General features: G+C 36.5%; 1 protein-coding gene across 1 annotated transcript in view; it reads right to left on the reverse strand.

Annotated features, from left to right (window-relative positions):
* Window positions 1-5,290: 5,290 nt before the first annotated feature.
* SEPSECS (Sep (O-phosphoserine) tRNA:Sec (selenocysteine) tRNA synthase) overlaps window positions 5,291-23,643 on the reverse strand; it is a gene marked incomplete at its 3' end in the record, with an annotated part of 34,335 nt that continues 15,982 nt past the window's right edge. The window contains exons 7-11 of the mRNA XM_079697034.1: window positions 22,320-22,449; window positions 22,095-22,186; window positions 8,527-8,620; window positions 6,986-7,076; window positions 5,291-5,594 (exon numbers count right to left, since the gene is read on the reverse strand). Of these exons, the coding sequence (XP_079553160.1) occupies window positions 5,291-5,594; window positions 6,986-7,076; window positions 8,527-8,620; window positions 22,095-22,186; window positions 22,320-22,449 (711 nt within the window). The remainder of the gene's footprint in view (window positions 5,595-6,985; window positions 7,077-8,526; window positions 8,621-22,094; window positions 22,187-22,319; window positions 22,450-23,643) is intronic.

Raw genomic sequence — 23,643 nt, forward strand, 5'->3', positions numbered from 1 at the left:
CAAATTGGTACATTATAGCTTTATGCAGACCACCATAGCAGTTATTAATGGCAAGTGCTATGTTTTAGGCACTGAGTTAATCACTTTACTTATCTCATTTGACTCTCAATCCTATAGGATTGTACCCATTTCACATATGATGAGACTGAGGTTCAGAGAGGTTAAATATGTGAACTCACATGGTCAGAAAGTACCAGTGCAGAGATCTAATTCCAAATCAAATGAGAACTACATGTAAAATTCAGATAGTACAATTTAAAAATGAAATGTGCTGAAGAAGTGACATTATTTTATTTTTAATTAAGGTGTTTCCTTTAGAAAAGATTCAATACTTCTAAGTCTCCAACTTTCTATAGTCAATAGATCCTTTGGGAAATGGTTGCTGGGTTTTTTTTTCTTTTTTAAATAATCTAGCCTCCACCGCCGTGACTCATGATTCTCATTAAAAAGTATGCCTTTTCTTGCTGATTTCTGGGCAAGTCGATACTGTTGACTGAATCAAAAAATGGGCAAGTAATTTAATGTTAGTTATCTGTACTTTCAAATTGTATCTGGAGCAGTGATTAGGTAAAATAATATAATGCACTATCAATGATTTATTAAAATTTCATTTCATGTAATAAATTATATAATTTACTTTTATTTATACATAGTCTACACCAAAAATATTTTTGGAAACATCTTTTTCTTTTAGTATAACATACAGGTTAGCAGGCTGACACCAGCTTCAATTCTAATAGCTAAAATCCCCCACAATTATACATTTATATGTATAAATATGAAGAACATAGCCTTTCCTCACATTTCTCTGGAAGTTCAAGTTGATACCACTTGATAAAAACAAGACCATATAAACATTTCCAGATTTTGCTTAAGGTCTTAGATTGAACTGTAGAATATTAGGTGGAAAATTATAAAGATATATTCATTAGCCTTGAATTCATCATCTTACATGTGTATATTACCATAATAGCCAACAAAGAGCATGCAAGTAAAAAGGAAGGCACAAAAGGAAGCAGCAGGTAAGTCTTAGACCTGTACACTGAGTAGCCACAAGAGACAAATAATCAACACAATTTGACAGACAAGGAAAAAAACTGTTCACTGGATTTCTTTATGTTATACGTTAACAGCATATTCAATTGTTTTTATCAGATTATTCAGTGGGTATCAAACTTCTGAAATGATCAAACTTCTGTGTACACAAACTCAGTTAGAAAATAAGGTCAGCCTCATGAATCCAAAACATAACAAAACCATTTAAGGGCTTGGCAGAAATTAGTACATCTTAGACAGTGGGAAAGAAAACCCAACTTTCATATGCACCAAATGTGGATGTATTCAAAAAAATTTCTCTGAGTGTATTATCAATGAGACTCATCAGGGTTTGTCATTGTTGTCAATTGTTGGCTATTTTCCTCTATGAAAGAACACAAGAATTTAACTCATGATGAGCTACTAATTCAATATTAAAGTAACATTGCTGGTTTAAAAAATTATCTTTGTTTTAATTTTAATTTTACTAAAACGTATCATAGCCATTTAGTCTAAAAATAAAAGCACATCCCATAGCTTAGACCTCAATTACAGTTCGTATTATAGTGGTTAGAGAAACAGAACCACAATAGAGGTATATGCCATGGCAAAATATTAGAAAAAACTTAAAAGTTATCATTCTGCATATCAAGTGCCTATTGGCTGAACATAACTGTATTCAATAGTTCATATTCGGACAACTTGTCAACTAATGCAAAAAGCTAAATAAAAAGATTTATAGTTGAACACAGAGTTCCTAAGGCTAGTATCACACAGAGGGGGAATTTGTCAGCAGAGAACTCAAGAGCCAAATTGAGAATTGGATTTAAAATACCTTTCCCTGCTGTGTGTATAATTAGTAATACGTTCGGTGACCTAAAGAATATTTCATGTTATTCAATTTTCTTTTCTGGGCAGACTACCATAGCACAATGACTTTAAAAACCAAACTCCAAAATTCTACCTGATAGTCTTAATAAGGGCAGTTGGATCACAAAGACAGAAAGGACATCTTAGTCACTGACTGGAAAAGATATCATCCGTTGCCCCTCTGCCCCAGTACGAGAATAACTGAGGCCAATTATGAGGTTTACCAATCATTACTAGCAGGCTAAAATAAATAACTGTATGTAAATGCTTTTTTATACTTATATGTGGAGATGAGAGACAGCAAGTCAAAGGACACTGGGGTGGTGGCAAAGGAAAGCCTCAATATGCAGAACCTACAACATCCCTTCAAAAATTCTTGTGACTTCTCAGACCTCAAGGTCAAATTGAAACCAGCAGGAACAGAGCTGGAATTCCAAAACCTCTGAAAAGAAAGGACTAATAATAAAAACTGCAGCTGATTTTTATGCACCAGAAATGAAATGTTATAACATATCTATCATTCACATGTGGGTTCATGTAATTTATCTTCAATTAGAATTATTATCTATTCAGCAGCTGAAGCCCAAGAACTGCTGATACACTGCAGATGAGAAAACATTTGCTGGTCTCTTGGCTCTGGCCTTTCTTAAACTAAATGATGATCACACAATATAGATCACTCGTTCTATAAAACAATCTTGGCTTACGTGGACGGTATGCTGCACTGCCAGCATCTACATCTGCAACATCACTTCATTCCCTTTCACAGATTCGAGAGGGTCTATAGCAACTCTTCAGCTTTATTAATTCTACAATTCAGTCTCAAATTCACATTAAAAAATTATACAATTTTTTAATCCAGGATTTACTCCTTTGAAAGAAGTTATTATAGCTATTTAAAGAACCCAGACACTTCAAATATCTGAACCCCAAAGATACAATAATTTTAAAGTAATCTTTACAATATTTGTAATTAAGTACTTTATCTCAACACAGTTGACTTCCAAGGTTGTCAAGCCAGTATCCAAAATATTCTAACTTACCCATGGGAGTGGCAGCTGTCTGAGCTCACATTTAACATAGTTTACAATGCCAAAACAACAGAGAAAAACATCATCCAGAAAGCTACGTGGCATTCTCTACTGTAGTGTTTTCAAAAGTTCGTTCAATGGGTTGTCGGTAAGTATTTAATTAAAAAAAGGGTTCCATCTTTAGATAAGGATACATTCAAACTGGAATAGAAGGAATTCTTAGAAACTTTAATATGCCAATAGGCAGGTTTGCAAAGTCTCCAACTTATTTGTCCGTGGAACCTTTTATATCCATGAGCATCTCTTAGGAATAAATGCTCCACAGAGCAAGTCTTGAGAAATACAGCTTTGACATTTTGGTGCATTCAGAGGCTTCACTAACTCCTTAGACTATAAGACATCAGTCTATTTCTTAAAATTAACAACAAACATAATAGTTATAGCCAGTACGTCTGGAATTTCAGACTCAGAAAGTAAGCATATGGGCAATGAGAAGGGAATACACCTGTTCTTCATACTCTATCATTTTCACCTCCCCAGCAAAAATATGTTCAGAATCCCCATGTTAACCACTCTTAATGACAGCTGTGCAAAACACCTGAACAAACCAACCAAATATACAGACTCCTTGAAGCAAAACGATGGAATAAAGTTTTCACTTTCCCAAGTGGAAAAATGCACACATGCCATATTAACAATTTATAATTACATATTTAGAAATGGTAACCTCAGTTTTCACTTAAGAATCTATATGCTGTGGAAGCAACCTAAGTGTCCACTGACAGATGAATGGATAAAGAAGATGTGGCACACATATACAATGGAATATTAGTCAACCATAAAAAGAAACGAAATTGAACTATCTGTAGTGAGATGGATGGACCTAGAGTCTGTCATACAGAGTGAAGTAAGTCAGAAAGAGAAAAACAAATACCGTATGCTAACACATATATATGGAATCTAAAAAAACAAAAACAAAAAAATGGTTCTGATGAACCTAGGGTCAGGATAGGAATAAAGATGCAGACATAGAGAATGGACTTGAGGACATGGGGAGGGGGAAGGGTAAGCTGGGAAGAAGTGACAGACTAGCACTGACATATATACACTACCAAACATAAAATACATAGCTAGTGGGAAGCAGCTGCATAGCACAGGGAGATCGGCTTGGTGCTCTGTGACCACCTAGAGGGGTGGAATAGGGAGGGTGGGAGGGAGACACAAGAGGGAGGGGATATGGGGATATATGTATATGTATAGCTGATTCACTTTGTGATACAGCAGAAACTAACACAACACTGTAAAGCAATTATACTCCAATAAAGATGTTAACAAAAAAGAAAAGAATCTATATGCTGTTTAGTTGGTAACATTTATAGAGCTACCTTCTTTGAAGTACTACTGAATAATTCAAGTTGCTATGGAAAACTTCTCTTTACTGAGGAGTTCTTTTACTTTAGAGAAGTTTTTATCAACCTCAGCACTACTGACATTTTGGGCTGGATAAATCTTTGTTTTGAGAAGTTGTCTTGTCCATTGTAGGATGTTGAACAGCACCCCTGCCTCCCCTCACCAGATGTCAATAGCATCCTACTAGGTTTGACAATCAAAAAAGATCCCCAGAGAATTCCCTGGCGGTCCAATGGTTAGGACTCCACGCTTTCACTGCTGAGGGCGAGGGTTCAATCCCTGGTCGAGGAACTAAGATCCCACAAGCCGTGTGCCGTGGCCGAAAAAAAAAAACAAACAAAAAACTCCCCAAAATATCTCCAGATGTTACTTAGATATAAGAAGCCAATCATCCCCAGTTGAGATCCATTTCTGTTGAGCAAAAATTAAAGCTTACACCTTGACCTTGACTCTGCTTTCCTGGGAAATGTCCATTTTACAGGTATACTGTGACTTACACACATCAACAAACATCTACTAATTAGTAGCATTAGCGATCTTTCTAAATTCTGTGTGGTCAGAAACATAAGTAATTTGTGAATGATAGAGAATGGTCAGAAGAAAGCAGTCTACACATTTCAAAGAGAATTAGAGTTATGTGTAATTTTACTATCATTATATTAGTAAGAATTATCTGAATCATAATGTTTATTGGGCAAATATTTAGCCATTAGAAAAACGCTAATTGTACATTATAACCTGTTAAGGATAATGATTGAGGCAGCCTAAGAACAACAAATGTAACAATCGTCAATGGCTAGCTCAGACCATGTTCTATTCCTCGACCAAATATTCTCCATGAAATTCTCAATTCAGAAATCTCAAGTCTTGTCTTTAAACTGCTAGCTTATACTGTAGCCTCATTACTTCTTTTAAATTATCACAAAGAAACCCTTCACATGTCATCAGGAAGAATCCTGGCATGTGCCAAGAAGTACATTATCTAGTTTTAAAGCCATTTCTTCTATAACCACATCTTCAGTTTTATCATAATTGTCAACTCCAGATACATCACTCTCTTTATTTTGTTCTTTTCTTACTGTCTTTAAACACTTGTCAAGTCTATTTATGAACAAGTCCACATCCTGTGTCTTCATACCGATGGCTGATGCAGCATTGAGGTAAGCACAAGGGTAATTATTTGTATGTGACATAAAGCCTCTGAAAGTGTAGCCACTCACAGTCTGCACAGACCCAAGAGGCACAACCCTGAAAGGGAAAAGATTTACCAATTTAGTATGTCTGGTGATGTTAAGAGTATCACCCATAAACAAAAGAAAGCTGTGTTACTAAGCCTTACACCTACTTAGTAAGAAGTTTAATAAAAGCCATAAATCGTAGCCTATGAAAACAGACTGCAGCCTTAAAATAAAATTATACAATGCACTTCACATAGGAAAGTACTACCTGATGCTTACCATTTACTTAGCTTCTATTAAAGAGCTACAAGCTCTAGGAATCAAAAACACCTTTACATCTTCAAAAAGGTAAAAAGAAAGTTATTTCTGTTTTTGTATCAAATAACAGAATCTGACTTCACATATACATACTTTAATGGAATATTTAAGTTTGTAAATCAAACCACTTTGATTAACTGCCGTGTATCGCCTCAAGTAATCAATAGACTAGAATTACATCTATCTGATCATGTTATGCAATGGAAGGTTTTAAAGCCAGGATCCAGCAGAAATTACATAACTGCTTACAGTGGGTTGATGGTCAGCAATCAGTAATATTCAGCAATGGTACATGCATTTTTAAAGCTTGATTTCACTGTCATACTTGATATAAGCAGATTTCTAACAGTACTTTTTTTTTTTAAGAGCTCAATTAAGATCAACCTAAACATAAAGACAAATAGTGGCAACACTAAAAAGCAAGGCCAAGAAAACCATTTTAGAAGTGTCAAAACTATGCTGCATATAGATATAGCTCATAAAGGTAAAAGGTGAATTAATCTAAGATTTTTTTCCTTTTAAAAAGTTGTTCTTTGATGTGAAATCTCTAACCTCTGGTAGTCAGAGAGAAATTCTTTAGCAGAAGCACGTAAAGAAGAGCACTTAGAGCAAGGTACTTTTCAAGTCATTTTTCTCTGACCTCATCAAACATAAAATGAAAAATGAAATTCATCTTAAGCTATGTACATATAAAAGCAAAAAGTAGATTTTTCAAAGGCAGTACTTAGACAAGAACTGCATAGCGTTTTCCGTTTAGGAAATGGACTTTTCCTTAAAAACACTTTCACTTAAACTTAGTAATGAAGACAACTTATTTCTAACACCACAATGTGACACCACTGAAGATAATCTAACAAAGGAAAATAAAGACAAAAATTTGTACAGAGGGGTAATGAACTTTGTTTCTGTATGTCTATTAAAGCAAACAAGACTCGTATCTTTCCTGTGACTATTTCATGTTCCACAGGTGACTGACTGTGTGACAGCCTTACAGATTCTCTACCTCATCATTCTTTTCCTCCACGATGAATTCTCAGGTGCAGTTCAGCACATATTTGGGGGACTTATTGTTAAAGAAAGGTGCTTTATTAGAGTTAATTTTGAAAAGTGAAATAAATCCAATCCTCTTTTAAACATACTTACCTGGCTCCAGAAACCTGTCTGGTAAAAAGCATGGAGCCAAGCTGAGTGACAGCTTTGTCACAGTGTTTATCTAGTGTTTTAAGTGTCATAGCTGAAAAAGAAAAAAGTATTCCAGTGAGCCTTGGTTCACCAGCACAAAACCACTTAAGAAACAAACAATCACAGAGACATCACTTTTTTTATTGTGCTAATAAATATGCAACATAAAATTTACCATCTTACCCAATTTTTAGGTATACAGTTCAGTGGTATTAAATACATTCAATCTTGTTACACAACGATCACCACCATCCATCCCCAAAACTTTATCTTATAAAACTGACACTCTATACCTATTAAACAATAATTCCCCATTCTCCCCTCCCCCTGGCAACCAGCATTACACTTTCTGTCTATCATTTTGAGTACTCCAAGTACCTCATATAGGTGGAATCATACAGCATTTGTCTTTTTGTGACTGTCTTATTTCATGGAGATATCACTTTTTATTCATTGTCACATGGCACCATTTCACTTTAATGCATTTAATAAATTATAGTAAGGATTTGTTTCCATATCAGAGAAAAATATGTTAACATAAACATGCTCAGAATCAGAAGAGAATTTCCATATCACCCTTCCAAAAAGTGAATTTTCCAATTAAATAAATGGAACAATGACATGGATAATATGACTTGCCATATTAGATACTTTACAAATATAATCTCAACCATTTTTAACAACTTTGTATGTGAGGGATCATTATCTCTACTTATAGACAGGGAAAAGGAAGTTAGAGGCTAGTACATGGCAGAACTGGGATTCAAATCATACCGTATCACCTTCTATAAAATCTACATAGATTATAAACCAACAAAGGACTGATTGGGGTGATTTTATTATCTATCAGTGGCCAAATGGTTTTCCAAGGAAGCCCATTCCTGAAAAAGGCTTCAATTACAAATTATTATTTCCTTACTTTCCTCAGATATACATGAAATATGAACCATACTATATATATTCACAAATTAAAAGGGGTAATCATGAAGTTTAAAAGTTAGTTAAATGCATAAAAGTCAACATTCTTTTTATCCTGTTTAGTAGTTCTCGTACTACATGACAAAATGAAATGATCATAAATACAGATTCCTCTAACACAGGCATACTCAAGAAAATAAATAATAACAGCATTAAAAATTATAAGAATATCTTTGATGTTATCGTGTTTTGTTAACTGGTAGAAATTTTAAAATATTTATATAGAGTCCTTATCAGTGACCGAGTTATTTTGGTGAGAAGCAAGAGTTAAAAGTATTATTTTCCATATATTCAGTATAACACTTAACATACATTTGAATTCTTTCAGCGTATAGGTTTTATCTTAGAAATACATTACAGCATTTATACAGGCTGACTAAACTTTTAAAATTTACAAATTAGCACTGTAATGAAATTAGAATCATCACTGTAACCAGAAAGAATTCATACTCTTTCCAGAAACACCAGCTTCCCACTGGGGATGGTTCAGAATTACTGTGGGTTTTTTTAAGAAAAAAAATTACCTAAAGATATGGGATTGTGAGGTGTATGCAACACTCTTTCATTGTAGGCTTCTGACAGCTTCTTTAGTTGGTTGGACAAATATGAAAACATTTCCTGCAACAACAAAATGTTACATTTAAAGAAAATCAAATAAATACTCACTGCAACTTGCTAGATTTAATAAAACAACCCTGATCGGTGTACAGTCTATGCTGTAAATTAACTCCTTCATTTGCCCTAGGAGCAATTATTTTCCTTTGCCACAATACAGAAGATTTAAAGCTGCCAGAATGATCAGAAACCACAGGATTTAAAGGTAAAGAACAAGCACATTTCCTGCTCTGGGGCTATCACATATCTATCACAAATCCTTCCTCTTTTCAGAACCTCCAGGGCTACCACTCTAGTCCAAGCAGCCATCAACCTCTCCCCTGGACCACAGCAATAGATTCTAAATGACTTCTCTGCCTACTTTCCCACCCCTCCAGATAGAGGCCACAGTGGTCTCTCAAAAACATGAATCAGATCATGTCCCTCCCAACGACTTCCTCCTGTAAGTGTTAAAAAAACCAAACTCTTCATCCACGTGATACACCCCAGCCAACATACCCAACTCAGTGACAGTCATTCCCTCCACTCACGACATGCTAGCCACATCAGCCTCCTTTCCAATCCCTGAACATGTCAGAACCTTTGTGCGTGCTTCCCCTGGACTTGGAAAGTTCTTCTCCCAGATGATTCCATGAGTGGTCCCTTTTGTCACAATGTAAGGAGACCTTTCTTTATTACTTCCCTGTTAAAGTAGCTCTCCGACTCTGCCCACCCCCAACTCCCGATCTCCCTCCAACACCATTACCTATTTTGGGTCCTTCACTATACTTATCACAGTCTGAAATTTCTCTTTTATTTGCTTAAATAAATATTGCCTATGACTACCTATTAGAATGGAAAAACTCCTTGAAAGCAGGGACTTTCTATCTTCTTCACCACTGCTTTCCCAACAGCAAGAAAAACGTGCCAGACTTTTAGTATGTGCCAGACTTAGGAAGAGGACGTTTAACAGTGTATTTCCTTTAAATATTATAAACTTAAAATTAACAATTCCCTTAACTCAATTAAAAGAATACAGCATCTAAAAACTAAAAATTGTATTCTTGATCCTACTCTGAAAAAGTGTATACCCAGTAGTAAAAAATAAAAATACATATATTTTACAAGTACAAAATCTCATGTGCACATGTATGCAAAAATTTAATAAACCTACAAATAAATATTAAGTTGGCAACTGTTTGACCTAAAATTGTATTTTCTTCTCCTAGTAAGCACTTTAAAAGTGTTGAAATGAAAATCTGCCCAAGTGAGTCTGCAGTTGAACAAAACCCATTTGCACTGAACTCCTCCAGCCACAGTCAAAACATATAAACTCTAATGATGCACCAAAGAGCCAAGGGCCAACAGAGTATCCGAGTGGAGACAGGAGGAAATGATACTTCAACTTCAAAGGCCACATAAGCGGCTTCAGTTTTCTCTAAGGTGAGAGTTGGGTAGTCTGATCCCACACTGAGACCCAGAGTAGCTTTTTCATGTCTAAAGTACGTAGTAGATGACTAACTCCATCTTTTGTTAGGTAAAGATTTAAAAAAGAGGAAAATTCTTACCAGGTATATGAATTATTAATGAGTCTCCTTAAGACCACAAACATTTTTATCCTTGTCAACACAGTATATTTTATATTCTGAACTAACAAAACTTTAATAGTCATTCTTAAATTTTTAGGATATTTTATAAGATCAATTCTCAGCATGCCAGAATGATGAAATCTTAGATCACTAAAATGTACTGATTCTTTTTATATTCAAAAAGTTAACACCCACATCTGTCATACCGAATGAAGCTATAAGTAAACATACTGTTATATGTAATAAGTCTTTCTCTTTTGTCATTAAAAAAAGTGTATAGAAATACTTAAGGATGCATGTTATCACCATTTGAAGAAACAGAAAAAAGAGTAGGCATCTTTTCTTAGACATATAAAGATTTCCTGGCCCCTCCTTCTTAAACTAATATTGATGTTCACTTCAGAAGGTGAAACAATAAGAAAATCAAATGAAATTTAAAAATCAAGAGTTTTTCCTGCAACTGAAACAATTCATAATCTTTTAGTACCACACCAGAGTTAATGAAGAGTACAATTCCTAGGTTTCATTTATATATTTTCATCTACTATGAGGTAACTAGGTCATAATTTAAATGCTCAGTATTGGGAATTCCTTGGCAGTCCAGTGGTTAGGACTTGGCACTTTCACTGCCGAAGGCCCGGGTTCAATCTGGTCGGAGATCTAAGATCCCACAAGCCACGTGGCGAGGCCAAAAAGAAAAGAAATGCTCAGCGTTGTTTAAAAAAGAAAAAAGGAGTCATACATTTTAATTTAGATATTAACTGTTGATTCTTCTTCATTATATTATATACCAAAGTTCAACTGCATCTAATTCTCTCTTACTCTCAAATTCATTAACCTCTCATAAGCAGAAACAAATCTGATAGCCAGGAAATGCCTTTTACAGACTCCTACATTTTCCCCCCTAACAACAAAAAAACATTTCAATTGTGAGGGCCAATTTAGAATATTATTCTATCTAGTCATGGCTGCCACAATAATCACCAATGCGGTTACACTTGTAGGGTGAAAGGAACCTGATGAGTAGTTAATTTGTCCTTAATTTGTCCTTAGTTATTTCTAAAAAAAAAAAAAAAAAAAAAAAAAAAGTTTCCTTAGTAACACCCCTAGAGGGTGCTTTTAAATTTACTAATGCATACGTGGCTATTAAAAAACTAATTTTCCCAATGTTCAATTTCTAATATTTAACAAATTAGTTCTAACCAGTTCCATAAATAACTTGCTAATGCCACTACAACTGTAGCTAACATTAGGATAAAAATCTTCAGATTATAAACGTAATAATAACTCAATCACATATCACTAGTAAATGGGAGTAAACAAAAAAGAATATATTAGTGAGTCCAGTTCACATCTATCTGCAAATATTTTTAGTATCTCTACTCCATATAAAGTGTTATGATAGGTAATCCAATAAGCAAAGCAGTTTACAATATCTTAAAGCTCAATGTACTGAATCCTACAGTATTTTTCATATTAAGGTCCTAAATGCTCTCCCATTGATATCACTACATTTTAAAAATATCATTTAAGAGACTGTACCACTATTTCCTACACTGCTACTTAGCTAAGCAGTTTTTATCTGATATATCAAAGGTACTCCAGAACCTGCATTATTTTTTGCTACAGTTAGATCTATAACTGACATTTATTATAAAATACTTCTGTAAAGGGAGAAATTTATAAGCACCCCAAGCAAATGTATACAGAAAGATCTTACTTAAAAGAAATGAAATATTATCGATTCTCTATGTCTCTTGTGCTGTATTTAACTTAATTTTAAAAGACTCTTCACTAGAGATAAACTGAACTGTATACCTGAATGCTAATGTCAGCTACATTTCTAGAATAAAAATACAAAACTTTACACTATAATTCAAGATGTTAATGGAAGAGAAGTTGAATTATATTAAGCATTATCTTTCGTATAGTCTTTTGCAAATTGATTTGCAGTTGTGAAGCCCAGCATCTAGCTTATCCCTTCCCATAACTCAAAGATGTGCATAATTCACTAAATTTTAAAGAAAAAGGTCTTATGCTTATACTGCTACATATTACAGGAGAAGAACTTCACATATTATTACAATATGCCTCATAAGGTGGCACAATATGCCTCATAAGGTGGCCTCAAAAAAAGGAAACATAACAAGTAGTCTGGTATTTCATTGATAACATGGAAGGTTGGATGGACAACGGACTGTTGGTACGCATCCACACACACAGATGTCCTTAAGTGAAGACAACGGTACTAAATGAGGGATGCTGCTATCTATAACTGTGGCCAGGCCACAGTGTCCAGGCATACTCCTTGCATCACGGGCTAAAGCACTGCTTTCAAACTCTTCTGTTGAAGCCCCATATCCAGGCCTGAAATCTGACACTTTTGTTGAGATTCAACTACTCTACTTTCAGGGATGCAAATCTTCTAAGTTCCCAAACTTAGCTTTATTATAGGACATTGTTTGAAGCTGTATGTCTTATGCTCTCCAAGTTTCAGCTAACAAATTCCAGCCACAGGAGCAGCCAGTCCTCTGTCATTCCTCTTCTGCGCTTGTCCAATTCAGCAGATATTTGCAACAATGAATGATTATCTGTCTGCCCTGTTCAGCAAAGCACTCTTCTAAAAGTAAAGCTAAGCAGAATTATAATGATCTTCTTCAGAACCAAATGTGAAGGATGAATGTCTAAGACTGATCCTTCCTTCTGCATAGAGCAACTCAAAGAAATAATTTCTACAATTTTCACCCCTTTTCTTAAAGGCCTCTGCAGTTAAACTTCCTGGTCACTTCTCCCCTCAGTGAAGCAGATGTGTTGATCAGGAAGGGGCTAAGAGCAAAGAGGTTCAATTCACACCCAGAGTTCCACTCTCTTTGATCCTTTCACCCTTCAAAAAAAAAAAAAGGCTTGAGAAGAAATGGCTTCAAGCTGAGTTCTTGTCTGCCTCTATTGTGAAAAAGATAAAGCCTTCTTGGAAGATGTAGAGCTAAATGAAATAAACTAAAAATATCATTGTGGTGAATAAGGGCAAGGAATAAAAACAAAATCCTAAGTTGTCTTTTAACACTCCTTTTTTAGTAGGCAATAACACCAATAATATAAAGAGGAGCTCTCAGTGATGGTATATAAATAGCTCTGGCTGGAGCAATATAGCTTTGCCTCGGCTTCTCCAGAGCTAAACCAATAAACTATCACGATTAAATTTTCACAGTCCAAAAGCAAGTCCATTTAAACAAAAGAGGCCTTTACTTCCACAACAAATCCAATAAAAAAACAATATTTATGCTACATATATGCAATTATGGTTTATGGAGGACATCCACATTTTTCAACAAAAAGACTTTCCTGTTGAATGAAGTTGTTAAAAAGCAAACTTTATGCTCTTACAATGATAGAGTTCTCAAAGTTCTCAAATGAGCTTTTTTTTTTTTTTTTTTTTTTGCGGTCCGTGGGCCTCTCACTGTTGTGGCCTCTCCCGCCGCGGAGCACAGGCTCTGGACGCGCAGGCTCACGGGCCCAGCCGCTCCACGGCATGTGGGATCCTCCCGGACTGGGGCACGAACCCGTGTCCCCTGCATCGGCAGGCGGACTCTCAACCAGGGAAGCCCTCAAATGAGCATTTTTATACTCTGACAATTACTACTATAGATAGTCTCTGTTCTAAGTAAATTCTATACAAAGAATTTTAAATAAAACCAATGAATACATTAGAGCCTTTGGGGTTTTACACACCTCCACTAGATAAGAACAGAGGTCAGGAGATTATCATTTTTATGGCTCAAATGCTTAGCACACAGCAGGTAAACACTTCCACAACAGTGGATGGGTGACTGGAAGCAGTGGGAAGACAGAAAGTGCAGAGGCTTTAGCATCACCTAGACTTGGGTTCTGGCACTTATATGTGCTCCTTGGGTAAGTATACTTGTTCTAGCCTCAATTTCATCTGTAAAATGGGGATAATACCTACCTCAGAAACTTGCTCTGAGTAGTACATGAAATGAATAATGAATTTGTTATAATGAAAATAATGAATTCATTATAATGAATATAATGAACCTAGCAGAATTCCTGGCATACAGCAGACATTCATAAAAATATTAGTTTCCTACCCACCTACTTTTCCCTTAGCCTAAAATAGTTTTCAGGTTGAAATAACTAACATTAGCTAGCAGGACTCCTACAGACACATGCTAATACCCTGCAGCTATAATCCTATTCTTGTCCTGTCCCTGCTCATTCCACTCTACACTATCTAGATAAAGGAAAAGAACGAAGTTCTGGATGTTACAAAGCAAGTTACCACTTGACATCTAAAATGGAGTCATCCAATTCATAACACTAAAAACATAAAATTTCCCCACAAAATATTTACCTGATGATTAACAAAGGACAAGGTCACAATGAAAAGCAGAGCTGGGCTGCCTACTCGATCCATTCACCAGCTGAGCTACATATTGCTGCAGGTCAGTCTCAAAGAAGGTGGAATTTCATTCTTGCTAAGCAAAATGTACACCTGCATGGGCCTTTGGTATCACCTAAAAGTAGCTGAAAATTTTAAAGTCAAACCCTAAATGTCAATGGTCAGAAGAAGCATGGCAAAAAAGAAATTCTTAGATTCCAAAAAGATGACAGAACAACCCTAATATCAACAATTCCAAAATCCTTAGGGGTAAGAAAAAGTACTTTTGGAAGAGGAGTATCCACTAGGGAGGAAGCCCTACTCCCAGAAGTACAGTGCCTGTTACATACAACAGGTAATCACCATTTTAACTTATTCCTTTTCACAAGTTTTCAACTATATCCATATGGAGAAATGTCTCTATAAGAACATCTAAGTCACAATGGAAGTCAGTATCAAAATGTTATTTGCTCTCTGCCTAATTTTATAGAAAGATACTTATTCTGTGTAAAACAAGAAAAGACTGTACAACAGTGGACCTATGTGTTCCCAAATGCCCTGCATTAGTTCATTCTATAAACATCTGATGAGCATCTACTATATAACAAGCAAAGGATGCTAAGAACAGAGGGATCAATCGGCAAACTCCAAAGTAGGCAGTAATCTACTAGACTACCCAAAATCAAGTACCAAGTTTCACTTCAGACACCTGATGGTAATTTTTTAGGGATGTGCATTGAAACAGTCAGTTTAATTTGCTAATTAAATAAGTTTACTATAAAATTACTCAAGACTTATATTAATTTATATAGCAAATATTTAATATTATTAGCTATTATTATTTACAGTTTCAATTCAAGAACAAAAACAGGAAAAACTGAATAGTATGTTTATTTGATATTATAATAACAGCATATAAAAATTAAAAAATTTGCATCTATAAAGTATAGTTTTAAAATGTCTAACTTAAAACTTTGTGTAATGGTTTTATTGTTTGAGCTACAACATATTCTATTTATTTAGTTTAAAAATGAAATTTTAGCCAAACCTGCAGACTGATCAATATAAGGTAAAAAGTAGCTACGGTATAAGAAAAGATTATAACTATGACAACTAAAAATACCAGAAATAAATAGAAAACTAACAAATTATATTTTAAAGCTTTGATATTTGCGATATTTGTGCAGTTCACCTCAAACTCCATGAAATATTATCTATGTATAAGTATTAAAATGCTATGATATATTCCTCTCCAAGTTTCCGTTACAGATACAAGTGACCTGTGTGCCTCAAAATAATGGGTTTTAAACTTGGGTGTGCATCAGATTTATCAGGGAAGTTTAGTTAAAATGCAGTGTCTAAGCCCCACTCCAGACCTACTGAATCTAAACTTACCCTAAAGGAAAGTGATCTAAATCACAAAATCTCCAATAATTGCACAATACTTTGCTTTCCAGACTCAGTCTAAAATACCCTTTAAGAATTCTACATTTAGGCTAGTCATCAATTCTAGCCTACAATTAAACCATGGGGGCCACTTAATAAGTGCACGAGTTGCATTTTCATAGAATAGATGTCACTTCTTCTAGTGACACTTGACCCTGTGAGAGCTGGGCTAGGTGCCCCAGCTGGGTTAGGTGATATATGCTCTCATATACTCTGCTTGTTCTTTCATAACCCTCATCAGACTTGTAATTATTTATTTAATATGTAGATTTCCCCGACTACAATTTCCTTAAGGGTAACAACTATGTCAGTCTTGTTCGTAAATTTAACCTTAGGGCCTATGCATAAACATTTCTTTGCTTGAATGAATGAACGAGCAGGGGCCAGTGCTGCTCAGGTAATGTGGGACCAGACCACAAAGGATCATGATGGATCATAATGGGAGGCTAAGGAGTTTGGACTTTGTCTTACAGGCAACCAAAAAAGCAACCAAAACCCAAAGTGGAATAACTTGAAGAAAGGTGCATTTTTAGAATATAATCTTTTTTTTTTTTTTTTTTGGTCACGCTGAGCGGCTTGTGGGATCTTAGTTCCCTGACCTGGGATTGAACGCGCGCCCTTGGCAGTGAAGTGCACAGTCTTAACCACTGGACCAAAAGGGACTTCCCCATTTTAAGAATATAATCTGGCACTGCTCTACATCATGACAAATTAGAGTAGACCAAGACTGGGGATCAGGAGAAGAGTTAGTAAGTTATTGTAACCATCCAGGTGTGATATGGTAAGGGCTTTACTTAGGGAGTTGTGGCCGAAACAATGGAAAAGAAGAAATGACTGTTTGAAACATTATGAAGGGTATAAGAGGAATCAAAAGTATCAGCATTAGACAAACTATTATATACAGAATGGATAAACAACAAGGTCCTACTGTATAGCACAAGGAACTATATTCAATATCCTGTAATAAACCATAATGGAAAAAATATGAAAAAGAATATATGTATAACTGAATCACTTTGCTGTACATCAGAAACTAATATAACATTGTAAGTTAACTATACTTCAATGGAAAAAAAAAAAAAGGAAGTACCAGCATTAGAAATCTAGTTTAAAACGAAAGAGGTAATTTATTGGTCATCTAACAGCCAGTTCTACAAGCAGGTAAGGCTGGATCCAGAGACTCAAATGACTCTCAGTTCTGTTTTCCCTCTTATGTTCTCTAAAGAAGGCTTTCTTGGCATGGCCAGAAATATGGCAGCTGAGAGTCATAAGATTACATCCTTATAGTTTACGGTGTCTGCAAAGCAACAGACACAACATCTCTAAATGAACTATCAAATCTGCTGGAAGGACTCTATCTCCACATGTCCACCTGGCGAACGAGGCTAGCCAGATCACGTGGCCACCCCTAAGAAAGAGGAGAAGGGACCCTGTGATTGACAGTCTCACCAGGACCACCTGGAGTCAGAGAGGGAGTTCCCCAGCAACAGTGGTTCTGCGCAAGCAAATAGTGTATATCTAAAATACAACTGAGCTTTTTTGGCCAAAGCTGCTAAATGTATTATTGTTTTTGCATCCTCTGGATATTAGTAGACCTAGGTCTTCAGATTTATAGCTATTTAAAGTAGCTACATTGCTACCAAACTACATTATTTACCTATATTAAAAAAAAAAAGTACAGTTTAGAGGTTTTAAGAGAGAGGATCAGAAGCCCAACTGCCTAGATTTAAATCCATGTCCCACAATTTACCTCATACATATTACTTCTCTGTCACTACATTTCCTGTGAAAATGAGGATAACACTTCACAGGGCTGCTGTGAGGATTAAATGAATACGTGACAAAGTGCTTCAAGGAGAGCCTGCCACATGGTAAGTGCTCAGTATTAGGGGTTATAACTTCATATATATACAGAAGTGTATCTACACATATATGGTATCTGCTAGATAACACAAGCCCTGCATTGAAAGACTATGTTAAGAATGATTTTACATGAAACTTTTCTACCCAGTAGTTAAACCTTAGTGCTCACTCTACCTGACCTATCAGTGGCACTGGGCAATCACACTTCCCTCCTTGATACACTTCATTCACTTGGCTTCTAGGACTCCACGCTCTTGCTTTCCCTCCTTCTCAGTCTCCTTTTCTGATCTCTTTCCTTCTCCCAGACCTCTTAATGTTGGAGTGCCCCAGAGCTCAGTCCTTGCACTTCTTTTCTTTAGACTCATTCTCTTAAAATCCCAGCTAATCTCTTAGCCAATTAACTCCCCCAAATGTTTATGTCCAGCTCAGCTCTCTCTCTTAACACTAGACTCGTATCGCACTCCATACCTACATCTCTACCTAGACGTCAGAGGACATCGTGATTTCAACTTTGTCTGAAACTGAACTCTTGGCCTTCCCCTCCATCCCATGGGCTTCCCCATCTCAGTTAATGGCTCTTCCATTCTTCCAGCTGCTCAGGTCAAAAACCTCAGAATTATTCTTGATGTCTCTCTTTCACTCACAATACATTCATCTGGAATTCCTGTTGGCTCAATCTTCAAAAGAGAGCTAGAATCCAACCACTTCCATTACCTCTACTGGCACCATCTAGATCCAAGTCAACATCACTTCCTGATTTCTGCAAAAGCTCAACTTCTACCCTTGCCCCCCTAATTGATTCTCAACACGGCAACCAGATCAATCCTTCAACCAGAGGATCCTTCAAGGATCCTTTATATCCTTCCTGATATAAATCAGATCACGTTACTCCTCTATTCGAAACCCTCCAATGGTTCTCTATCTATCTCACTCAGAATATGAGGCAAAGACCTTATATGGCCTAGAAAGCCCTACATGACCAGCCCACCCCCATTACCATCCTGACTTCAACTCTCACAACTCTCCTTGATCACGCTGCTCCAACCATACTGGCCTATTCTCTGCTTCTCAAACACACTGACTCGACCCCGATTCCTGGTACTGGCTTTTTGCCTGAAACACTCTTCTCCATCATACATGTATACTCTCTCAAACTTCTTCAAGTCAACTCAAATGTCACGTTCTCAATGAGGCCTGCACTAACCACTGCATTTAAAAAATCAATTCTCACCACTTCCCCCCGCACATCATCCCCAACCCCCCCTTGTTTTACTTTATTCTTTTCTTCCACAGCACTTTCAGCTTTGTAATTTATATACTAAACAAATATTTATATTTTATGTGATTTGTTTATTGCTGGTGTCCTCCATATGGAATGCAAGCTCCATAAGAGCAGGTATCTTTGTCTATTTTATTGATTGCTCTATCAATATAATGTGCCTGGGGCTTCCCTGGTGGCACAGTAGTTGAGAGTCCGCCTGCCCATGCAGGGGACACGGGTTTGTGCCCTGGTCCGGGAGGATCCCACATGCCGCGGAGCGGCTGGGCCCGTGAGCCATGGCCGCTGAGCCTGCGCGTCCAGAGCCTGTGCTTCACAACGGGAGAGGCCACAACAGTGAGAAGCCCGCGTACCGCAAAAAAAAAAAAAAAAAATATTATGTGCCTGACACATAACAGATGCTCAACAGATATTTAGTAAACTAAGTATTTACTCAAGGAAACTTATCCTACACTCAACGTCATCTACTTTCAGTTTCAAGGAAACAATAGTCCATACTGCAGACCGTGCTGTTTTACATGGGCTTGTCATTGTTCAGATGGGGGATGGGAGGGGTCAAGACAGCTTAATAGGGGTGGAAATGGATAGGAGGCACCATGAAACTGAAGAGACCATCATCTTAAAAATTTCAAACTTGAGTTTGATGTATAAAGTACCCATATGATGTGTGCAGGCCAATTCCCATGATTATAATGCTCACGGCCCAGAAAGTAGCTGTTTTATTTCAGGAAATATTCTACAATCTTTTAGAACTAGAAGTGGCCTGAGATAGCAACTGTTTCTTTCACAAGTAATGAAATAAAATCTGTGAGTTCAAGAACCTTTTCCATAGTGAAACAACTAGTGATAGGAGAGCTAAGACTCACTGACATGGGATACAACTCAACTCTCATACAGAGAAATGATGGCTTTCCGCACCTATAAACAGTCTTCATCTGTCATACGGAGAAGGGCCCTTGAAAGATTCTGCTGAGGTTTTCTCCTGGCCAGAACGAGATGATTACTTCTTGGAGTTTATCAAACTGGAGTGTTAGTCTAATCATTTAAAATTTCTTTTCAGGCATAATTTACATATAGTACAATTTCAGGTGTCCACTTCTACGAATTTTGACAAACATATACAGTCATGAAACTACTACCACTAACAAGATACAAAACATTTCACTACCATTAATAGTCCCCTCCCCCAACCCAAGCCTCTAGCGTCCAGTGATCTTTTCTCTGTCCTGGTATTTTTTTGCCTTTTCCAGGATGGCATATAAATAAAACCATACAATATGTAGCCTTTCAAGCCTGGCTTATTTCATTTAGCGTAATGCATCTGAGAGTTGTTACAGTATTGCATATATCAGTAGTTTGTTCCTTTTTATTGCTGAGTATGTACGTACCACAGTTTGTTTATACCCCAGATGATGGACATTTCAGTTGTTTCCAGGTTTTGGCAATTATCAATAAAATCACCATGAACATTCATATAAAGGTTTTTGTACAGATACAAATTTTAATTTCTCTTGAGTTAACAGCTAAGAGTGGGACAGCTAGTTTATGTGGTAAGTAAATGTTTATAAGAAACTGCCAAAGTGTTTTCCAAAGTTGCTGTACCATTTTGCATTCCTCTCAGCAATATGTGAGAGTTCTACTTGCTTCAGATCCTTGCCAGTGCTGTTTTTATTGTTTGTTTGTTTTTTTAATATTAGCCCTTCTCCTAGGTGTGTAGTGGTAACTCACTGTGGTTTTAATCTGCATTCCCCTAATGACTGAGGTTGAGCATCTTTTCCTATATCACGTAAATCTTAAGAGATGTCCTAACAATGGAAAGTAAATAATTACTTTCATATGCGTTGAATTAGTGGGGAGAAAGGGACTAGGGTAAAACAGGGCACAGAAAATGTTAAACTTCTGTTACATATTCATAATGCTGTTGAGAGGATCCCTCAGATGACATACATGAAAATACTTTAAAATATATAAATTACTATTATAAATCTAAGGGACTGTAATTGCTACAAAGTGTTAGAAAGTTATACAGATACAAAAACTGTACCAGGGGCCTCTAGCTCTCCCAAATGGGAGATGAATAAAACATCTTAGTCTGATCTGCCCTACCAACATTGTTTGTCTACAATTTTGGAGTTGCCCCTGAATTAAACTAGTTTTTAGTGCTGGAGACAAAGTCCAATTTTTTTTTTTTTTTTTTGCGGTATGCGGGCCTCTCACTGTTGTGGCCTCTCCCGTTGCGGAGCACAGGCTCCGGATGCGCAGGCCCAGCGGCCATGGCTCACAGGCCTAGCCGCTCCGCGGCATGTGGGATCTTCCCAGACCGGGGCACGAACCCGTGTCCCCTGCATCGGCAGGCGGACTCTCAACCACTGTGCCACCAGGGAAGCCCACAAAGTCCAATTTTTAAGCACAAATGTCACTTTTCTTTTCATAACCAACATAATCAATGAGTTCAGCATTCTAATAATGCCAAGGGATGGACTTATTATTTTAGAATGAGAAGTTGGCCAACATCTGACCTGGCTCTTCCTCCTGCAACTGACATGTCACAACTAAACAAATCTTCAGGCTTCCAAAACTAAAAAGAAAAAATTTGTCCATTTGTCTTTTAAGAGCCTCTACCTATAAGTGATAAATGAATTAAATTTTACCGAAATAATAAGAATCCCTGATGCAGGAGTTTTTTAAGACAAAAACAAACACAAAAGCAAAAATCACTTTTCCAAGATTCCTCAGGATATCTGAACAGACAGGATAACAATGATTAATTGAAAACCACCTAGGGAGGGTCCAGATCAAAGTAAATCCCCTAGGACTTTGCTAGGTATCTACATCCCAATGTGATAAACCAATAGACAAAAACACCAATACTTTGGAGTACTGTTTTAGTCAACAGTATTGTTTACACCTAACGGGAAAGATTACCTTTCTTTCTTTTAATAGCTTCTTGTAGCCATTCGATCCAAGTGATAATAAAGTAATAAGGACATCTAAAGAAGGTGAAGCTGAAGCTCTTCCTGAAATAAGGATGATAAGTTACATTCAGAAGGGGAAAAAAGCTTTGTAAATTAAGATTTATTACAGTAGCCTATGTACAAATGGATTTTTGTTTGTTAGTTACTTTTTCTGAAGAGCAACTGATTTATTTACCTGGATACATCTTGCTTATTTCCTGAATGAAGGAATCATTAAAGCCAGCAATTATAGCGCCACCTACTGGAACCATAAAATTTTTGTCCAAGCTCTGAACGAAAGCATCTATTCTACCAACCCGAGCCCCCTAGAATGGAAAATGGAATAAGATGTAGTATTACATATTAGTTTCTAGAAGAAGAGACAGCAACTTCTATTAATAAATACCATTAAAACAATGCACAGAAACAAAAAACAGATGAAAGATTTTTGTTTTCTTTGTACCGATGCCAGTAAAATATTTTTAAGCATTAAACTGAGTTTTTAAATGCTGCTCCTTATATGTGGAAGAGCACTTTATAGTTACAAGCTGCTTTCACACATAAATCATTTAATCTTCACACCAAGCCTGTGAGGAAGGCAGAGTTTCAGTATCAGTTCAGGTGGGAACTACAATGAAACAGAACTTTTCACCTTAAAATTGGGTAAGAGAGAGCAAATTCCTCCCATGTCTTTCAGCTGTGATCTTCTATTTGACAATAAATAACAACAGTGGGTCCTACAACTATTAAGTAATTTTAAACACCCTCTGTGAGTTCACGAGTGGCCTGTAGCCACCCATGCTGCCAATCAATAAATTATACATTAAGTGCCTCTCTTTGATGCTTGGATAATCTACTAACCTGCGTGACCACTTTAAGCAACAAGCTCTGCTCCTACCACCACTTGGATAATAAAGGAGAAAAGAAAAATTTTATTTTTAACTTCAACTAATGGAATTTTTTGGGTATACTCTTGGCATAAGAGTTTCTACGTAAGAGTTTCTACATAACTGATGTTTCCTAATGTTATAATCTTAGATGATCTCATTCCACGGCAAATGAACTTCAAGTGAAAATCTAGTATTCTGGTGAAAAACGGAATACTTGCTAGAAATGTAAAACTAAGTTCTAGTCCCATGCGACATAGTCTATAACATTCTGCCTAATGTGCTTCAATTTCCTCCTCTTAAAAACTGAGATACTATCTAAATTTCAACTAAGATAGTTTTTTTCTTCATCTGTAGCCACAGATTTTCAATCTGTATTCACAATCTACATTCCTATTAATATTGTAACCATATTTGACCTTCATCCTCCCACTTTATATCCACATCCATAGCTGAGGGAGAATTGAAGGAGCAGATAGAAGAGGACAGAAGTAGCCTAATCTAAGAGGCCAGATCCAGGCAATAGGTAGAAGCAGCAAAAGCAGAAAAGGGAAGGGGCACAGACAACTTTGGAGGCTATCGCATGATTGTTTAAATCTTAACCTTCCCCTGTCATTCTCCTTTCTAACTTCC

Source organism: Hyperoodon ampullatus, assembly GCF_949752795.1.
Source record: "Hyperoodon ampullatus genome assembly, chromosome: 1".
Taxonomy (NCBI): domain Eukaryota; kingdom Metazoa; phylum Chordata; class Mammalia; order Artiodactyla; family Ziphiidae; genus Hyperoodon; species Hyperoodon ampullatus.